Below are 20,113 nucleotides of genomic sequence, written 5' to 3'. Positions count from 1 at the left end.
CAATCCTGTTTTCTTTCATTTTTTTACCATTAGGTCATGAAAGAATTTCAAGGTGTGGCCAGGCAAATCCAAATAATCACTTTAGAGTGGTTGAAGTTACTTTCCATCAGCTTGCACGCAGAAACCAAGTGCAAACAAGGTGTTAGTCTGTTGCAACTGAATTTTGCAATCCAATAAGACCAGAAATATCCCCAGTGTGCACACAGGTATTGGGTGGCTCTGTTGGGAATACCTAGCTATGTGACCTATGGGCTTGGTAGGCCAAAATTATGACCCCCCAGAAGTTAGCTGGAATTTTAGGCTTTCCTACCCTGTCCTACCCAAACTGTCAGCAATGTGGGCAGGAACATCAGAGATCTCAGTAAACCGCTGCTGCAATTCCTTCTTTGAGAGCGTTTCCATGAATAGCAAGATATTTGGTGCTATGGGAGCCCTACAGCCTCCTGTGAGCGCAGGAGAGGTATAAAAGCTCCCCAGCCAGTGTGCTCTCAGGCCATGGCCAAGTCCTCTTCACCTGCCAAGATGTCAGAAGTAAGATAAAGGAGAAGAAAAAAAACCTATGACATACATGCAAACAGAGTCTTTCAAATTATCTTGTCGTAACACTTTAAAGAGTGTTGATTTATGATTGTAAAGGCATCAAATAAGTGTTTAGTGCAGCAGCCAGTGCCAAATATGAATAATCCCAGAGAACAAGTGGAAACGGTTAACAATAGTCTTGTTCCAAGCAGCTGCTCCTTGCTCCCTCCTTCAGCTGCCCAATGTTTCCTGTAGCCATTTGAAGCTTTCCCCTGCCTATCATGCTCAGACAGCAATACGCCAAAGTATGGTACAACTGAAGCAATACTATTAATTAAAACTTTATGGCTTTGGACCAGAAATGAGAGCTGAGATGGGTTCATGCAACTCTGATTTACAAGTCCCAGGATGCATGAGTGCACGTGCTAACAGCACTGTTAATGCACACTGCTCCCGTGCAAAGGTTTTCCAGGAGCTGCATGAGCCTCTGTCACTGCTGGTGGTGGTCAGTAAAATCCACCCTGCTTCTTGTTTGTGTGAGGAAGCAGAACTTCCCTTTGTGAGGAATAAACACCATGATAACAGCAATCATTGGGAGCAGGAGATGCAGAGAACAGATAGAAACACTCATAGGTGTCAGACTTGATGACTGTCAGAAAATCATGCATTATATATAAGATTTCCATCATCTGTAAAGCAGTTGTGAAAATGGTCCAGAGCTGCTTTTCCCTAGAGGGAAGAGTCAAGGCACTTGATAAGGACTGTTATCAAACCAGATGTGGAAACAAGCCGCAGCTCCATCCTTTCCACACTTCCATTTACTCAGCTTAGACATTGACAGGCCAAAAAGAGGCAATTACAGTGATTTTGCCTAAACTCTAGCTTATTATAGGCACAATTCCTGCCTCCTGCATCCAACCTATTCCCTGTGGTTAAAGTAATGTGTATTTTTCAGAAATCCCTCACAATCTTGCAGCTGTTAGAGGATTCATCCTGTCTCTCAGCAAGGCTTAGATAATATACCAGCATTATTACTGACTGTGTGCCTTATTTTTAGCCTGAATGCATTTGTTCTAGCAGCAGAATAGAGGGTATTTCCCTAGACAGAAAACAAGCTTTTGTCAAAACACCGTAAACTACAAAGGGTAAGGTTCAACACAGGGAAAATAGGAGTCGAGACTTGTTGAGAGGCCAAAGTTGTGCCAGTGTCTGCAGAATGTTTCTTACTTAGAGGCATAAGAAAAGGTTTGTTTTCACACTCCTGCAGCCTTTCTCACCAAACGCCTTGACAAGCCTCAACTGATGCAGGCATCTTGTAGGTGTCCTCTGTCCTCTGTGGTGTCTGTAATCAAAGGAGGGCCTCCACATAGGGATTCATGCTTGAAGTGGACAACCTGCCCTCTGGGGGTATCTGTCTTTCTCCTCTGATCACAAAGTGAGCCTGGAACAGGACAGGCAGGCAGGCTGATGTGGGGCATGCAGGGATTTGATCAGCCCTGGCTTTCCTCGGATGCTGACTTTTGGAGCTCAAAGAGTTTCTTTGTTGGCAGGTCTGATTTCTACAACTTCACGGCAGCTGGATCGAGAATACAAGGCTGAACATATCCTAGAGGTGGGTAATGATGATTGTAATTAGCTTTATTTACCTGCAAGTGTATTAAGTCCTCAAAGAGCTTTCCTTGCAAGTTGGAGCACAGAGAAGGAATCTCATCCCATCAGCTCCCAACTGCTGGGAAACTTAATTAAATGGTGTGTGGTGCCCTAAGAGACAGCTGCAGCAGTACTGTGGGGTTTATTATTTCCTTACTGAAGACTGGAGCAAAAGGCCTGTTCTGGAAGCTGTGGGAATGCAGGAAGAGGATTGGAATTGTCCTCTAGCAGGACAGATAATAAGTTAATGGGGAAAGAGCAAGCCAGAGAAATCCACCCTAATTTATCTCATTGTATCAGATAATGCTGCATAGCTTTGTGTTACCAACCTCCATCTTTCACTGCTTCAAGCTATGCACGTTTACATTAGAGGCATCTTGAAGTGTTTCAGTCTATCAGGGTGATTGAGGGTAATACATTTCTCAGTGCAATGCAACAGGCACAGTGAATTAAGGATGGGTGGTAACTTGCCAAGCCATTGCTGTACACGTTTTCAGTTATGTGACCCCTAGTGACCAACCTGACCCACTGCCCAGAGTAACTGCAAGCAGGACCCCTGCATTCACATCTCCCTGTGTATGCACAAGCCTTGCTGCCAGCCACAGCCATCAGATTTTACTCTATAGAGAGGAGCAACAGCTTTGAAAATGTGGAGGTACAAATGCAGATCCACACAAGACTCCTTAGTTTAGTCATTGCCCATCAGGATGAAGGCTGCTCCTGTCCTAGGTAATGACAAAGCCAACTAATTCCGTTCCTTGCTGGCAGGTTGCTGTATCCGACAATGGAGAGCCAACCCTGAAGTCCACCAGCAGGGTTGTGATACAAGTTCTGGATGCCAATGACAGCCCTCCCAGTTTCCCCCACAAGCTCTTCATGGTGCAGCTCCCCGAGAGAGATGCCTCAGAGACACCACTGCCAGTATACAGGCTGATTGCTTCAGACCGTGACCAGGGCCAGAACAGCCAGATCACCTACACCATCGAGGAGGAGGAGGAAGGGATATTTACCATCAACCCCACAACCGGCATGGTGTTCTCCAGGAAAGCTTTCCCTGCCTCTGAATACAACATACTCACGGTGAGAGGAAAAGGAAGTACAGAGACCCTGGGAAGAGATGGGTGGAGAGGGAAAGAGAGGAAAGTCTGGAGAAACAGAGAATATAAAAGGAAAGAGATGGAGAAAATGCAGCAGTGGGAGGAGAGCTTAGAGACTTGGGTTACAGGGAGAGAAACTAGGAGGGAATTATGTGAAATACAGAAATTGAAATTAACTGTCCAGCCTACTCAGAGATGAGCACAACAATCCATGATCCCGTATGGATGTTGACCTAGACCTGAACTGTCTTTGGGTTTCAGAGCTGCCTCCATTTGGCAGTCTGATCAGGCCATGGGGCTTGGATACAGGTTTTAAACCCTCCCACACTGTGTGAGTCCTTGTACAAGACTTGTGATCCAGGTCTCTGCTGTGGATTGAGCCTGGCAGCTCTGCTTCATGGTTAAGAGGAATTTGGGTTGCATAGCTCTACCTTGGAATCAGCCAGAGCATGGGCCACTGGGTCAAGATGTGTTTTGTGGGATTTTGGCCACGCTCAGCCCTGAAACTCCTGGTGGGTGGGAGAAGCAGCTTCCTATGGGCTAACTCCTGACTGCATGTGTATTTCCTGGCAGGTCAAGGCAACAGACGGTGGCAGCCCACCACTATCCTCCCATGTGCGGCTTCACATCAGTTGGGTTGCCCGGCCCGGCCCTTCCTCGGAGCCACTAGCTTTTGATGAACCCCATTTTAACTTTGCCGTGATGGAAACAGATCCTGTAAACCATATGGTGGGAGTGATCAGCATTGAAATGGGCCCCAGCCAAGTGTGGTTTAATATCACAGGTGAGACACAGAAATTAAATCAGGGCAGTGGTGTCTGGCAGGCTTTGCCCCAGCTCCCTTTGGCTTTCAGCACTCACATGCCAGAGCTAATGAAGCTGTTTGCTTTAGGTGCAGGTGAGCTACAGGGAAAGATTACTCACAGACACCAAAAGGCTTCAACAGCCATAGATAAAGCTGCTCATGCCAAGGGTGATTATCTAACACACTCTTTAAATGACATAGTGGGACCTGCCAGTGTTTGAGGTGTTCTCCAGTGTCACATGAAAGGCAAGGCATGCCAGTCCCAGCTCCTCCTGGGAATCAAATGACACTATTGCTTGTGGTCAAACAGCCTGCAAGGAGCCAGGTATCTAGCTATTGCAAATATGCCCCATCTCATAGTCCGAGCAGGGAGCCAAAAAGGAAGGATTCCTCAACAAAGTGGTCTGACCTAAATGGTGGGGCTCTCCCTTCCACTTCACAGCACACCAAGGGATGACTTAGACATGAAACATGAAGCAGCTCTAGGGCTTCCTCTAATACACAGGACACTGGGGCAGAGGGAACGTGGGTCTGTCACCCCAGAGGACTCATCAGGCAGCACATGTGCAGAGATGGTCCTACGAACGAAGGCCAATTGTGCTCATGTAATTTGGTGTTTTGAAGTGGTGCCCCAATCTGCCGCACACAGCCTTGCCCTGACACTGCCTGCAGGGCTTGCCCTGTCAGACAAAGCTGTAATTGGGTGAGTGAACAGTTGTTCCTGTTACTGTGCTGGGGAAGGATAATGGTGTATAAATACAATTAAGCAACAAGAGACACAGTGCTACAAGGAGCAGACAACATCAGTGCAAGGCTTATCTGGCATTAGCAGTGTCTGCTTGGGTTTGCAGAGCTAACGGTATATTCCTTTGAACGTTATCCCATCGTTTCCCTGCTGAATGCTTCCCTGTGTGCTCAAACTCATCTTAGCCAATTCCTAGTGCACCAAGTGCTACTCATGGCTGTTTTTGTTACTGTGCTGGTGGAAGAGAACAGGATTTCATTTTCCCTGACAGAGAAGCAAAGCACCACCAAGAAGGAGATCCAGCAGCCTTCATACCTCTTTCAAAAGCTCATCTTTCCCAGAACACAAAGGCTCTGTCACTGAGGTTGATGATGCATCATCAGCATTTTAATGTCTCTCCTTTTGGCACTATGCAAAGGGACCATATCTCTTTTTTTCTCAGGGAAGAACATCCATGGGTCTTTCTTCTCCTGTCTCTGCTTCTTTCTATCTCCTTCCAAGCAGGAAAGTGGTGGTCCAGAAGGCTGGAAACCACTGCAATATGTAATTTAACAACCATCCAGGATTTTCCCAGTTGGTAAGAGAATAAAACAGAATCCAGAACATCCACTAGCTGGGAAGGGAGAAGTTGAGACCTGAGATAAATACAGAAAACTGCTTCTACACCTCCATATCTCAGAACACTTTTCACATGCAATAGAGAGTAACAGGCCATGAGCAAGCGAGGCATGAGAAAGGAGCTTCCATGCCAGGGCTGAACAGCAGTAGTGTGAGGGACAGCCTTCTGCTGCTGAGCTGCTCAGGCCTGTGGTTCCCTGCACTACGCAGCCATCTGGGTTGGAGGCAACAGGCTCTGCTCACCCTGGAAGCACCTTCTGCCTCCCCAAATGTTCCAGTATCGGGCTTCTTCAGGTAGCTCCCTGGCACCCAACTGTGCCAATGAAGACCATCGCTGGTACGCCCACAGTGTGACCTTGAATTAGAAGCCAGCAAGAGCATTGTTCAGCACTGCAGGTCCCTGATCCATGTGCTGCTGCATAGCTGGAGACCTTGTGCAAATAAATCAATGATCAAATATGCCTGTTGTAAATTTAGCCAGGACATCATATGCATATGTGCATCCTTGTCCCTTCTCCTCCTCATTGTCTGTAATTCACTCACCTTCCCTTTTGTGCTCCTTTGTCACCATCTGTGACTACCTCTTTGTCCAGCTTCTCCATGTCCTCCCTGTCTCCTGTGTCCATCTATCACATTTCACATTGAGTTTCCCGATTTGGGAAAACTTCTATGGCACTATTCCCACCCTAGCTGTGGCCAAAGAGGTACAGCTAGAGTGAATGCCTATACATCCCCATTCAAAGTGTATTGCCTGGCATGCCACACATCCATGTCTGAACTTGAGCTCCTTGTGTGGTTTGTGTGTGGTGTCTGCAGGGAAAATCCTCATCCTTCAGATCTTCAGGCAGCTCCTAGTATCCCTTCCACCTGCAGCTTGCTCCAGACAGAAATGTAACTGTAATTGCTCCCCGTTTCCTTTTCTCATTTCTCCTTTATCGCAGGTGGTGATGATGACATGGATTTTGACATTGAAAAGAGTACAGGCAGCATGGTCATTGCAAGACCCCTCGATGCAAGGAAGAAGTCAAGCTATAACCTGACAGTAGAAGTCACTGATGGGTCCACTACCATCAAAACACAGGTAAAGCTTTTTCTTTAGTAGAGACCCCATTTGGAGTAAGTATATGCCAAAGGGAATCTTTCTTCTGACACTGCTGAGCTCTGGATCAGATGCCAGGCACAAGAATCTCCTTACACTATGATCTTACATTACACAGTGACCCAAATCTTTCCTTAGTACCAAGCTAAGATTTTGTTTTTATGTTGCTGGAAACAGAAATTATCTAGGAAAGCCTGCACCTTTCTTGCTGATCAGAGCCAGCACACCAGGGCAGAGCCACACCACCAGCCAAGCTGGGGTGGCAATTCACACTCCTAGACCTCAGCTTGCTCTCACTAGCTCAGACTGATCCATAACATGGTTGGGATAATATGCTGAGATGTAAGGAAAATGCATATGCAGTTAGATCAGGCTTGGGTCCACGGTACCATGTCAGGAGTGTTCCTGGAACTTGCTCCATATATAAAGCCAGCACAGATACATCTGCAAGAGATGAGGTCAGGCCCTGCCCTGTGCTGCTCCAGTGCATGGAACATTGATAACACATCAACACCAAGGTCCAGGGGCCAAATGCTGCAACTGAAGAGATGCTGTTGTGTCTTCTGAGGTGCCACATGAAAAGCAAGCCCTGGTGGAAGGAAGCACTTTGCTGCCAGGCATGTCTCTAAGCCCCAGCTAAAATGGCTGCTGAGATGTGCCCATCTTTACCTACCCTCAGGAGGGATATTCAGGGCTTGATCTTTCACCAACCGTTTTCTCCACACACAAGCAGCAGCCAAACCTTCAGCCCTCACTGCACAGGAAGACACAGAACGTGAGTCACCCATCAGTGACGCTTATCGTGGGAATTCACTGCGGAGGTTTGCAGGGATGATGAGTGAGGAACCCTACCATTCCTGTGAAACCCAGTGCTAACGGATGGCTATCTGTCTCCATTATCTTCAAGTATTGTTCCAAATAAACAAACAAAGCCCCACCTTGCCTGGTGTGCATTCCCTGCCACCTTGCATTTCATCCCTACATTTATTTTGGCACTCAAGCCTGCTAGCAGATGTCAGAAAACCTGCTTGTACAAAACACCCATGGCATGTTCAGGTTTGCCAAAGGAAGCGAATTATTACAGTTGGTTGGGACTTCCTAAGATGCAGGGAACACATCAATAGGGGGGTCAGGACAGTCAGGGTAGGAGACCAAACCAAATGAACTAGGTGCAGCAGCATTCAGTCTGGCCATTCACAGGGGTTTGCTGTTAAACACAAAGGGGAAGATTTGGCTAAAAATTATAGACGACAAGCTTTGCTTCTGCATAGCTTCTCCATGTGCTGCTCTTAAGCCAGGCCAGCCTTGCCTGCCTTTACCAAACACCCTCCCTCTGCCAGCTTTATGGTGTGTAATTAATGAAGGTTGGTGTGGAGGCACCAGCCAGCAAAGCTGGCACCACCACTGAGCAACTGTTACTTTTCATGGTAGGCTGTGATGCCAAGCGCAGGCACGTTCGGTCTGAAGGGCTTGCCAGACTGCGGAGATCAAACACTGAGAGGAAGCAAACTGAGGCTCACTGAGGGAAGGCACAGCAGGCATTCCTTCGGGAGAAGGACAAAAAGGTTCCCAGTCACCATGCATGGCAAAGCCCCAAGAGTTAGAAAGCTGTGATGGTTACAAGAGCACGGCTACACTCAAGAGCAATTGGTAGCTGAGATTTTACATGGCTGCATAAGTCAGGTTGCTCCTGTGTCTCTGCTGCTCTCATCATGCTGTCTCCCCCACAGGCATTTATCCACGTGATTGACATCAACCAGCACCGTCCCCAGTTCTTGGAGAGCCATTACGAAGTAAGGATTCCTGAGGATACCCCCTCAGGTAGGGAAATCCTTCAAGTCAGTGCAACAGACAAGGATAAAGGCAAGGGGCTCATCTACACTATCCATGGCAGCGTGGACCCCAAAAGCACAAGACTTTTCCAGTTGGATCCAAGTAGCGGGGCCCTCACAACAGCGGAAGGCTTCAGTTCCCATCCCATGCCTCAGCACACCCTAACAGTGATGGTGAGTCCTAGGCACACCCTGCTGAGTCCATCAGCTTGGCCGGGATATATGGGTCACTGGAGAAATTGGAACTGGTTGTAGTCTTTGAGGGAGGATTTGTCTGGAGCAACAGGGAAGAGGAAAGCAGGGTGTTAACCTTTACTATAGAACCATCCTGGATAAATCTGGGTAACACCCTGCTTCCCTCTAACCAAGTGCTGAGCTCTTCACCTGCTGATTTCCTCGGAGATCCACAGCATTCTTCTACAGGAAAGTACACAGAATAATTGTTAATGTTTGGTTTCAAGTTGAGTGTTGGTGCTGAAACTTACAGGCTCACTCCCTTCCAAGGGAAAACACCACTCCCTATGAGAGTCCTGATGAGCTACCTGGAAGCCCTTTCAGGCAAGGCTACTACTCTGAGTGTGACCATAGCTGCTCTTCCTCTGTCCTTCAGGTACGAGACCAGGAGGTCCCCATCAAGAGGAACTTTGTCCGAGTCACCGTCCGTGTGGAGAACAGCAACCTCCACCCTCCACAGTTCAGCAGCATCCATTACGAAGCAGAAGTGCTGGACTCAGCAGTGGTGGGCACAGAGGTTATACAAGTCAGAGCCCTGGATCAGGACCAAGGAGCCAATGCTGAAATCCACTACTCCCTTCAGGCAGGTGAGAGCCATGCAACAAGACTGTTTAGGCTATGATCATGCCTATGTTTCCGTACTCTAGCAGGTGGCCAGAGAGTTGACTAGCTGTTGCAATGAACAGAAAATGGCTGCACAGTTCTTAAATGTGATTTTCTTGCTATCCTAGAGAAAATATAGAGTGAGCATGTAATTTTCATATTATGGAATATTACTAGCATCTTTCTTTGAGAATACAGTTCCATGTTGAGTCACTATTCTAAGACAAAAAGTGACGAGTTAGAACAACTTAAAATCCTCTTTTCTCATCCATGGGAACTGAGGGAGGGATCCCTATTCAGTTGTTAGACAAAAGCATTCCGATTCCCATAAGAGTCATCATCACTTCCACCATTTCTACCAAGAAATACATTCTTGAGGCACGGTAAGCTCCCTCCCGGCACTGGTTGATGGTGGTTTTGGGTCGTGCAAGTTCAGTGGGCAAGTATTTTATCATTCATTCTAAAGGTTAAGAAAATGTTTATGGCTGTGCCACACTGCCTGTTTGGCAAGCAAATTCTTTGCAGGAGACAAGCCATTCTTTGCTCCATCTTTCTCACTGCAATTTAGATCAAGGACTGAGGAATTTAATTGCTCCTGAAGTATTGGTAATTATAAGCATGACAGGGCTTGAAAGAACTAGTACAGTCTGTGCTACCATGTTCTGCACACGAGGTAAAAGCTTCAATACATGCTCTGCCACCACTAAATATGCTCAAATTAGAAGGGTATTTATCTCTAATTTACATTTTGATTGAATTGAAAGTTATCGCATAGATCTCAATGGGTTCATTGTTCTTAGAATTAAAATTATTTAGAAATTAATGAAGACTGTTGACTCCCAGTGAAAGTAGCAGATGTTAATTAGATCTGAAGGCAGGAGCATTGGTGGAAAAGAAGTACAGAAAAAACAAAGCCAACAGGGTGTCTACATTCTTCACTTTGTAATTTCTCTTCTCACAGGCAATGGGGAAGGTTTCTTTAGCATCGACCCATATTCTGGAATTATTACTGTTGCCCAGAAACTGGACCCATCCCGGCAGGAGCGATTTACTCTCATTGCAAAGGCAGAAGATCAGGGGTTCCCCCAGCTTAAAGATTCTGCTACAGTACATGTCCGCATCCGACCCTCTGATCGCACCCCTCCAAAATTTCCAGAGGCTGAATACATCACAGAGATCAGTGAATCCACTGCTGTTGGCTCTCCTCTTATCCAGGTTTCGGCCACAAGCTTGTCACCTGTCAGCTATGAAATAAAAGATGGAAATGGAGATGGAGTGTTCTCCATGAACTATCAGTCCGGCCTTATTTCCACTCAGAAGAGCTTAGATTTTGAGCAGGTATCTTTTTACCAGTTGAAAGTCCGTGGCACCAACATGGCTGGAGCATTTATGGACACAGTGGTACTTATTTATGTCATAGATGAGAATGACAATGTGCCCATCTTCGTTAAGCCTTCATTCGTTGGCTGGATCATGGAGAATGCTCCATCACAAAGCATGGTTCTGGATGAAAGCAATGCTCCCCTTGTGACCCATGCAACAGATGCTGATCAAGACTCCAATGCTTTGCTGGTCTATGAGATTTTGGAACCGGAGGCACTGAAATATTTCACAGTAGATCCCAGCACAGGGACACTGACCAGTCGTGCTGACATAGACTATGAACTCACCCCAGTTTTCCACTTCAGTGTACATGCACATGACAGTGGAAGTCCCAGCTTATTTGCATCCAAGCCAGCCAAGGTCACAATCCATGTTAAAGATGTGAATGATTCACCTCCAGTCTTTCTCAAAGACACTTATGAGCTTTCTGTCTTGCTACCTGCCCACTCAGGGATGGAGCTTTTGTCAGTGCAGGCAACAGATGCAGATTCAGAGGTGACCTACAACATCGTGGAAGGGAACCTTGATAATGCTTTCTATATTCACCCACTGACAGGTCTTATCTCCATTCTTAATGCTACTGGGCTGGGAAGCTACCGTGAACTCACGGTCAGAGCTAGTGATGGCTTATATAAAAGTACTGCTCTGGTTAAGCTGAATTTAACTCAAGCACAAGGTACGGGCTTAAGATTTGATCAAGAAGTATATACAGCGACTGTGATGGAGAACTCTACTGATGAGAAGACTCTCACCATTCTTGGGGTCAAGGGATATCAGCTAAATGAACCACTTTTCTATTCACTTTTGAATGGGAAGGAAAGATTCAAAATGATCCATGCATCTGGAGTACTCCAGACCAAGGGTGTCAAATTTGACCGTGAAACTCAAGACATGCATGAGGTAGCTGTGGAAGTGAAGGACAACAGGAAACCACCAAGAGTGTCCCAAGCCACAGTCAAGGTTTATGTAGAGGATGTTAATGACAATCCGCCGCAGTTTGAGAACGTGCCATATTACACCTCGGTGCAGGACGGCACAGAGCCAGGAGATGTACTTTTTCAGGTGTCAGCCACAGACAAAGACATAGGGGACAACGGAGCCATTACCTACTCACTTGCAGAGGACTACAAATACTTTTGGATTGACCCCTCCCTAGGAGACATCTCACTTAAGCAGCCTCTTGATTATCAAGCTTCAAATAAATACAACCTCCGAGTCATTGCTAAGGACAAAGGCGAGCCTCCCCTCCATGCTGAAGAGGAGGTTGTGATCAGTGTGAGAAACAAATCCAACCCTCTGTTCCAAAGCTTGTACTACCGAGTGAAGGTGCCCGAAAACATCCCCCTGTACACATCCATCCTCCACATGCAGGCTCGCAGCCCTGAGGGCTTGCGCCTCATCTACAACATTGTGGAAGAAGACTCACTGAAACTGTTTAGCACTGACTTTAAGACTGGTGTCCTCACTGTCACAGGTCAGCTGGACTATGAGCTAGAGACAAAGCACACGTTCACAGTCAGAGCCACAGACACAGCACTAGGATCCTATTCAGAAGCCAGAGTAGAGGTGGAGGTAGAGGACATTAATGACAACCCCCCCATATTTTCTCAGGTCATCTACACAGCGTCTGTCTCAGAGAGTTTGCCAGCACAAACCCCTGTTATCCAGCTCTCTGCTTCTGATAAGGATTCAGGCAGAAACAAAGTGGTTTCCTATCAGATCTTGGATGATGGTTCAGATGCTACCAAGTTCTTCAATATTGATGCCAGCACAGGACAAATAACAACAGCTCAACCACTTGATTATGAAAAAAATCAGCAATTTCGCATGAAAGTAAGAGCTGCAGATCATGGGAATCCTCCACTGAGTAGTGATGCCCTGGTGATCATAGATGTGACAGACATCAATGACAACCCCCCTGAGTTCAGCCAGCTTCAGTATGAAGCCAAGATAAGTGAAATGGCTACATGTGGGCACATTGTGATAAAAGTCCAGGCTCTCGACCCCGACAGTGGAGACACCAACCGACTGGAGTATGTGATACTTTCAGGCAATGACAATAGGCATTTCACTATCAACAGCACTTCGGGAATAATATCTATGTTCAACCGCTGCAAAAACGACTTGGAATCCTCTTACAACCTCAGAGTTTCTGCTTCAGATGGAGTTTTCAAGAGCACTGTGCCTGTGTATATCAACACCACCAATGCCAACAAATACAGCCCCTCTTTTCGGCAGAACGTGTACGAGGCAGAGCTGGCAGAAAATGCTGAGATAGGTACCAAAGTGATAGAGCTGCTGGCTATTGACCCAGACAGTGGCCCATATGGCACCATAGACTATACCATCATAAATAAACTTGCCCATGAGAAGTTCTCCATAGACAATAAAGGCTGTATTTCCACCTTGCAAAAACTGGACAGGGAAAATTCAACAGAGAGAGTCATTGCCATTAAAGTCATGGCCAAGGATGGAGGTGGGAAGGTGGCGTTCTGCACAGTCAAAATAATTCTTACCGATGAGAATGACAACCCACCTCTCTTCAAAGCCTCTGAATACACACTGTCCATCCAGTCCAATGTAAGTAAAGGCTCTCCTGTCATCCAGGTCCTGGCTTATGATGCTGATGAAGGTGCAAATGCAGATGTCATTTACTCCGTTGACTCTGTGGAAGATGTGGCAGAAGACCTCGTGGAGATCAATGCTGCCACTGGGGTTGTTAAGGTCAAGGAGAGCCTTGTTGGTTTAGAAAACAGAGCCTTTAACTTCAAGGTGAAAGCTGAAGATGGCAGACCCCCTCACTGGAACTCCCTTGTCCCAGTGAATCTTCAGATTGTCCCCAGGGAGGTGACATTGCCAAGGTTTTCTGAGCCCCTTTATACATTCTCTGCGTCTGAGGATCTTCCAGAGGGATCAGAAATTGGGTCAGTCAAAGCTTTTGCAGAGGATCCCATCATATACAGCCTGGTGAAGGGAACCACTACAGAAAGCAACAAGGATGAGGTGTTCACACTGGATGAACAAACAGGGGCTTTGAAAGTCAAAAAGGCCATGGATCATGAGACCACCAAGTGGTACCAGATTGATGTTATGGCTCACTGCTCACATCAGGAGACAGAGCTGGTCACTCTGGTCTCTGTGAACATCCAAGTGCAGGACGTCAATGACAACAGACCTGTGTTTGAGGCAGATCCCTACAAAGCCTTTGTCATGGAGAACATGCCATCAGGAACCACAGTGATTCAGGTGACAGCTATCGACCAGGACATGGGAAGCGATGGACAAGTGACCTACAGTCTGGAAGCAGAATCTGGCAACCTCCGAGGACTCTTCACCATTGATGGTGAGAGCGGGTGGATCACCACACTGAAAGAGCTGGACTGCGAAGATCAGGACATCTATCGGTTTTATGTGGTGGCCACCGACCATGGCAGGAAAGTCCAGCTCTCTTCCCAAACCCTGGTGGAGGTCACTGTCTCTGATGACAATGATAATGCTCCACAGTTCACCTCAGACTTCTATAAAGGATCAGTAATCGAGAACGCGGAGCCAGGGCAAGTGGTTGTCACACTGAGCACCATTGATGCAGACATCTCCGAGCACAACCGCAGGGTCACGTGCTACATAACTGGTGAGTTTTACCTGGCTTTCAATAGTCAGTGATGAAGAATAGAGTATCAGCTCAGAGCAAGGATCTGAAACCTTGTCTTACAGAATATAGGCACAGAAATAGCATTATCCTGACAGTCCTATCAGAAGCAGGAGATGAAGCCTGAGCTCTGTCATGAGTTCAGGACAGTTAAATGAGACTGGGGTATCCAAAACTCCATGGTAATTAACTGCAGTGGGTGGAATTACCATTATAATAAGTATCTCACCACTGAATTGTCCTATTTAGTTGGAAATAAATAAATGAATATGTGTAAGTAATTACACAGCACTTTAAATACATTTATTTACACTTTCTTAACAGAGGAATAATTAAGATGGTGTAATTGCAATGCCTATTGGAAAGACAAAAGTGGTAGTACAGCAGAAAGTTTTTCTCACGTAGATACTGTGATCTGTATTTAAGTTCTTTGACCCAGCTTTTTCTCCTGCAGACAGTGCAGGCAGTTCACACATCACACATGTGCAGCCTGCCTTTATTTCTTAATAACTATATATATGCACATAGGATGCTTATAACTTTCTGGTATTAAATATGTTTCCTGTGAAGCCACTTTGACATTGACTTAATAAACAAGCAGGCCTCAGAAGGCTGAAGTTAACCACTCTGCATACTCATGGATATTTGAAACTGTCATGTCAATCTTAGTGATGGTTTTGGCTAATGAGAAATACTAAAAGATGACTCTTGCACCCCTGAAACATCAGTTGTGCCAGCTAAAACTAACCACTGCTGCAAAACAACAACAAAGTTACCCTGGAATGTTTGTTGTTGCATCTGCACAAGTAGAAGCTTGAATTTATGGTACTTTTTGACCCCAAAGGGTCTTTCTCAGAACTGGAACAGATATTTCAAATTAAAATGTTCGTTCAGACTCAAATACGGAACCTTCAGGGTCAAAGCATTTAGCCAGATCATGCTGCAGCCTCTTATCTATTACTGTAACCATCCAAGACAGAGGAAGAATGCTGGTACTTTCAATTGGTTTATGGCATGCCTAGCTATTTACAGGCCTTTGGGGGGAAATATTCAATCCATTTATGTATTCACAGTTCTGCCATCTTACAAGTAATAGTAACTTCCAATTACTTTAAACCTGAGTGAACGCACACTTACGTTAGTGGTGAATACCATGTGCTCCCTCTACCAGGTACTTACAAGCACAGGTCAAACTCTACCCATAAACATATAAATACAACTGCAGTATAGCACAGCAGCAAAAGAAAGGACATGGTGTATACAGAGCCCAGCTCCCTGTTGTTCATACGCATTGATTTCAAATACACCGAAACTAAATTTGAGCATAGGCTGGAGTGTCCCAGCATCAGAAGAGCTAGCAGAGGTCTCATTGTGCCTCCAGTTTCACCACCTCATCACCACAGTGTAAATGAAAGCAGAAAGAGGGTGAATATAATTTACCCTGATGTACAAGGCCCTTCAGAGTCTAACACAAACAAGCCCTGCAGCCAACTCCCTTTGTTGCCTCCCATCACCTAATGTGCTCCCTCCTTCGGCACAATGGCATGGGTTCAGCTGAGGACACCAGATCCTTGCCAGAAGAGAAGGATTCACCAGGGCCAGCATGCATCCATTTAAAATCTTCTCTGTGTCACATAAGTAGGAGCAGCTTGAATCTGGAGGACCAGAGAGCCTGCCTAGCCTGGATTTCCCTGTCTCTCATCATTTGGCTCTTATAGAATGAAAAAGTAGCCCCAGAAAGCTTCGCTATGTGTTAAATACATCTGTAGGTTAAAAGGAAGTACAACTATACGCAGTACTGGAACAGTAAGATTCAATTGAAGTCTGCAGGGTATTTGCAACTCTCAGATCCCTTTAGGAGCATGCACCAAGACTGACACTCTTTAGGAAGGTGAGACAATGTGGTTTTGAAGCAATGAATATGCAGGTGTGCAGAACATTACAGAGACATTTTTACCATCAGGAGTTGTTTCCTCCTTCCAGTGTAATATGCAGATAGTGAATAACAGAAACAGGCAGAGTATTTCTCAGCTGTGCAGTGAGGAAGACCAAATATTCCTCACCAGGTGCCCATTCTGTGTCACCACTGCAGGCCTTCCACATCTCCTAAGGGACCAGCAGTGGACCCTTTCCTTACCACTTCTGATTTTCAGCACTTCAAGCACCTCTTTTCCTTCCTTCCTGTCTCCTTCTAGACGGAGATGTCCTGGGGCAGTTCACAGTGAACCAAATCGAGGGAGAATGGACAATTTCTTCCAAGAAGCCTCTGGACAGAGAAGATACAGAGAAATACCTCCTCAAGGTCATGGCCTCTGATGGGAAATTTCAGGCTACCACTGAAGTAGAGATTTTTGTTCTGGATATCAATGACAACAGCCCTGAGTGTGGCCAGGTAAGACATATATCCTGGGATACTGCGGGCACAAGGGGAACATCTGGGAAGGAGAGAACACAGTAGCAAGGAAGAAAGAACAATAAGAGCATGTTAAGAGGGTTTGGCTTGTCATAATTCTTCTCACACGATCCTGTTGCTTTGATTATACTTAGCAATTTTAATTAAGCTGCATGTCAAGTAAGAACATTAAATCTAGCCTCCAAGCATGTTTGCCAGCAGTAAGTGAGCACCTAAGCATTATGAAGGATAATTTTTGGAGATAAACAATGCCAGGAAGCCTCCTGGGTAGGGGCATGTAAATTACTGAGTTTTATATCCTGCTAAGCTGAGAGATTCCCATCAGGAGTTTTGTTACTGTAGAGAGCTGATCGCTGGTATGGATGTTACCCATGGTGAGAAAGAACAGATGTGGTTACTTCCCAAAGGAGATTCAAAGGCTTGTGTGAAATGAGCTCACTGGTCCAGGTCCACGCCCCAGCAGCCAGCAGTGAGGCACGTTGTGTTCCCCTATAAACCACAGGGCTCTTCCTTCTCTGCAAAGCTGCTGCTTGTCCATTCCCTGCTATATGGGATGAAGGTATTTTGGAGATGGCTCAGAAGCCAATGACGGCTTTGTCCTTAACAGATATTCTACACTGGGAGAGTCTCTGAAGATGCTCTGCCGGGTCTTTTCATTTTGAAGATATCAGCAACTGACCCTGACGTTGGCAGCAATGCCCAGATAACATACAGCCTCCATGGCCCTGGCGCAGAGGAGTTCCGGCTGGGCCCACATACAGGTGAGAGCAGGGCAAAGGGTGCTTTTATCCTCTTCTTCACCCACTCCCGAGAGTGGCTCAACACTTACCTCCTCCTGAGCAGACAAAAGGACTGTTCATTCCAGGTCTCCCAAGCTAGGATGGAATGGCAAACAGGCAGGTTTATTGCAATATGGTATAGAGGAGAGGGAGCTCTGCATCTGCCTGCTGGCTTTCTTTGCAAATATTGGCATTGTTGAAATCAAGGGCTGACACTATTGCTAACAGCCAGGTCTCAAGGAGGAGAGATCAGCAAGTATTTGGCTTTAGCCAAAGACATGAGTTCTGAGCTCTAAGAAACATTTTATCAGTTCTTGGACAGTATATTTGCCCAAAGAGACATGATGATCATTCTAGAGATCACTTGGGGTTCATTCCATTGCAGAAAGCTTAGTGCAGTGGGGTTTATAAAGGCATTTAGAAGTACAATTTATATAGGAGCACTTTTATCCCATGACAGCATCTCTTGCATGAAGCTCAGCCCAACTTGCAGGACTCCCCATGCCAAGCTCTACCAGGGCAGTGGCTGTCAGTGATCCAAGAATAGCCCCGAGCAACGTGGTGTGGACACATCACTGCTATTAGCTGGATTACAAATGGTGTTCAAACCCTGTCTGCTGTCTCCCACGGTTCAGCCAGGGAGGCAGCATGCTTGAACCTCTCTGAGCTCTCCTAGGCTGCGGCTGCAGTTGCAGGAGACAAGACCATCTCCTGTTCTTTCCAACAGGGGAGCTGACCACATCTGCACCTCTCGATCGTGAACAGAAACCTGTGTACAATCTTGTTGCCAAAGCCACTGATGGTGGAGGCCGTTCCTGCCAGGCAGATATAACACTGATTGTAGAGGACACGAATGACAATGCACCAAAATTCTTCCCTAGTCATTGTGCTGTGGCTGTTTTTGACAACACCACAACAAAGACACCCATCGCCGTGGTTGCTGCCAGAGACCTTGATGAAGGTGAGTCAGAACAGGATTTACTTTTTAGCAGAGTTCATCATTCATCCTGAATAGAAACTTTTGAAACCTAGGGAAGGGCTACAGTGATGATCATAGATGACTGCATCTGGGTGAACATGTGCCTGGATCTCACTCCTGATGTGTTCTTGAGTAGCAGGCTGGCATCAGCATTTCTGTGACCCTGTAGGTAGTACAATATCTGTAGAAACATACAAAGACAGATGAGCACATGCTCAGTGACTGTAACTGATCCACATTGCAAACTGTCACACACAATTTGTCTGGAACCCAAACTGGACAGAAGCTTCAGTAGGGCTGGAGGTTGAGAATGAGTATCATAAGGAAAAAGGAGCTTTAAATCTGGATAATGTGATATGGGTGGAGAGCTATTTATGAAGACAAAAGGATTCTCAGAATCATAGGTAAGGCAACTTTCAGTAAACCTCTCCAGGAGAGACTGAATTTACAGTGACAGAGAAGCAAGATCCTGTTTATCTGCTTTGGAAGCAGATATGAAGGGAAATTATGCTTAAAAACAGGGAAATCATGTTTAAAAACAGGGAAATTGAAAATGGGAAGCACCATTAAATGCAGACAGGTGACACTGATGATCAGGGTGGCTAGATGTCTGAACCTACAAGTGGACAGGGACAAACTTGATGTTCATACAGCCTCCATTTTCCCTAGGAATGTAAGGTCATTAAGTGCACGTAGTCCTAATAGATTAAAAACAAATATATAAACCCATCAGCATTCCTACCCATGGATTAATGCAGCCTGTCCCTTATCCGTCCAGGTCTCAATGCTGAGGTGGTCTATTCTCTGTCTGACTCTGCCAATGGACACTTTTCAATTGAGGAAACCACAGGGGTGATCCGTCTGGAAAAGCCTCTGAAGGATTCGCAGCACTCAGCGTTTGAGCTGACAGTCTGTGCTACAGACCGGGGCACCCCGGAGCCTCTCTCTGCTCTTGGCACTGTCACTGTCTCTGTTGTGGATCTAAATGAGTACCTGCCTGTTTTCCTGGCCCCTGAATACGTGGCCATGGTAAAAGAAGACGTGGCTGTGGGTACAGAGGTGCTCAATTTGTCAGCCTTGACAAGGGACAATGCAGAAAACCCAGAGATCAAGTATGAAATTGTGAATGGCAATGATCATGGGAAATTCCAGCTCAACTCGAACACAGGTAAGACAATCTCATGCCCAAGCAGGTCCAGGTTGACCCGACATCAAAGGCTGTCTTTGTTTGTGTCTTCTCTGGTTCTTCTCCATTTGGCTTGCATGTCTGCTCTTCTCTGCCTCTGCCCACCACAAGGGTAAGGAATACGGTTTTCTACCCTAAATTTTGTCAGCTAAGTCACTTAAGCAGTGATCCAAATCTTACTAAAATTAATGGAAAGAGTCCTGTTATACGTCTGCAACATGAGACAGGTCCATGGGAATGAGGAATACACTGAGAACCGGACAGGGAAAATTTTCCACTTCAAAATGTAGGAGAAGGTGATTTCATTTTAAAGCCTCTCCATCTTGGTCCCACAAGGAATCTGTAGCCTAGGTTAACAGACAGCTTTATTTAATGAATGTGGATAATCCCAATCTGTTAACCACTAGCAGGTGCTGAGCCAGGTTTATTAGCCAAATAAAGCACTGCTCTGTTTGCACAGCAGTCTGACACTAACTGTTATCTATAGGCCAATGTTAGCTCCCTGAAACAAGTCCTTGGCTG

General features: G+C 46.0%; 1 protein-coding gene across 1 annotated transcript in view; it reads left to right on the top strand.

Annotated features, from left to right (window-relative positions):
• Nucleotides 1-20,113, top strand: part of FAT2 (FAT atypical cadherin 2) — a 61,087-nt gene that overhangs the window by 24,731 nt on the left and 16,243 nt on the right. The window contains exons 5-15 of the mRNA XM_034066673.1: nt 2,070-2,131; nt 2,938-3,249; nt 3,840-4,050; nt 6,376-6,529; nt 8,275-8,539; nt 8,976-9,186; nt 10,164-14,216; nt 16,430-16,626; nt 17,255-17,408; nt 18,154-18,387; nt 19,184-19,573. Of these exons, the coding sequence (XP_033922564.1) occupies nt 2,070-2,131; nt 2,938-3,249; nt 3,840-4,050; nt 6,376-6,529; nt 8,275-8,539; nt 8,976-9,186; nt 10,164-14,216; nt 16,430-16,626; nt 17,255-17,408; nt 18,154-18,387; nt 19,184-19,573 (6,243 nt within the window). The remainder of the gene's footprint in view (nt 1-2,069; nt 2,132-2,937; nt 3,250-3,839; nt 4,051-6,375; nt 6,530-8,274; nt 8,540-8,975; nt 9,187-10,163; nt 14,217-16,429; nt 16,627-17,254; nt 17,409-18,153; nt 18,388-19,183; nt 19,574-20,113) is intronic.

The sequence above is a fragment of the Melopsittacus undulatus genome, chromosome 10 (assembly GCF_012275295.1).
Source record: "Melopsittacus undulatus isolate bMelUnd1 chromosome 10, bMelUnd1.mat.Z, whole genome shotgun sequence".
NCBI classification, from domain to species: domain Eukaryota; kingdom Metazoa; phylum Chordata; class Aves; order Psittaciformes; family Psittaculidae; genus Melopsittacus; species Melopsittacus undulatus.
This window is presented reverse-complemented; position numbering and strand designations above follow the sequence as displayed.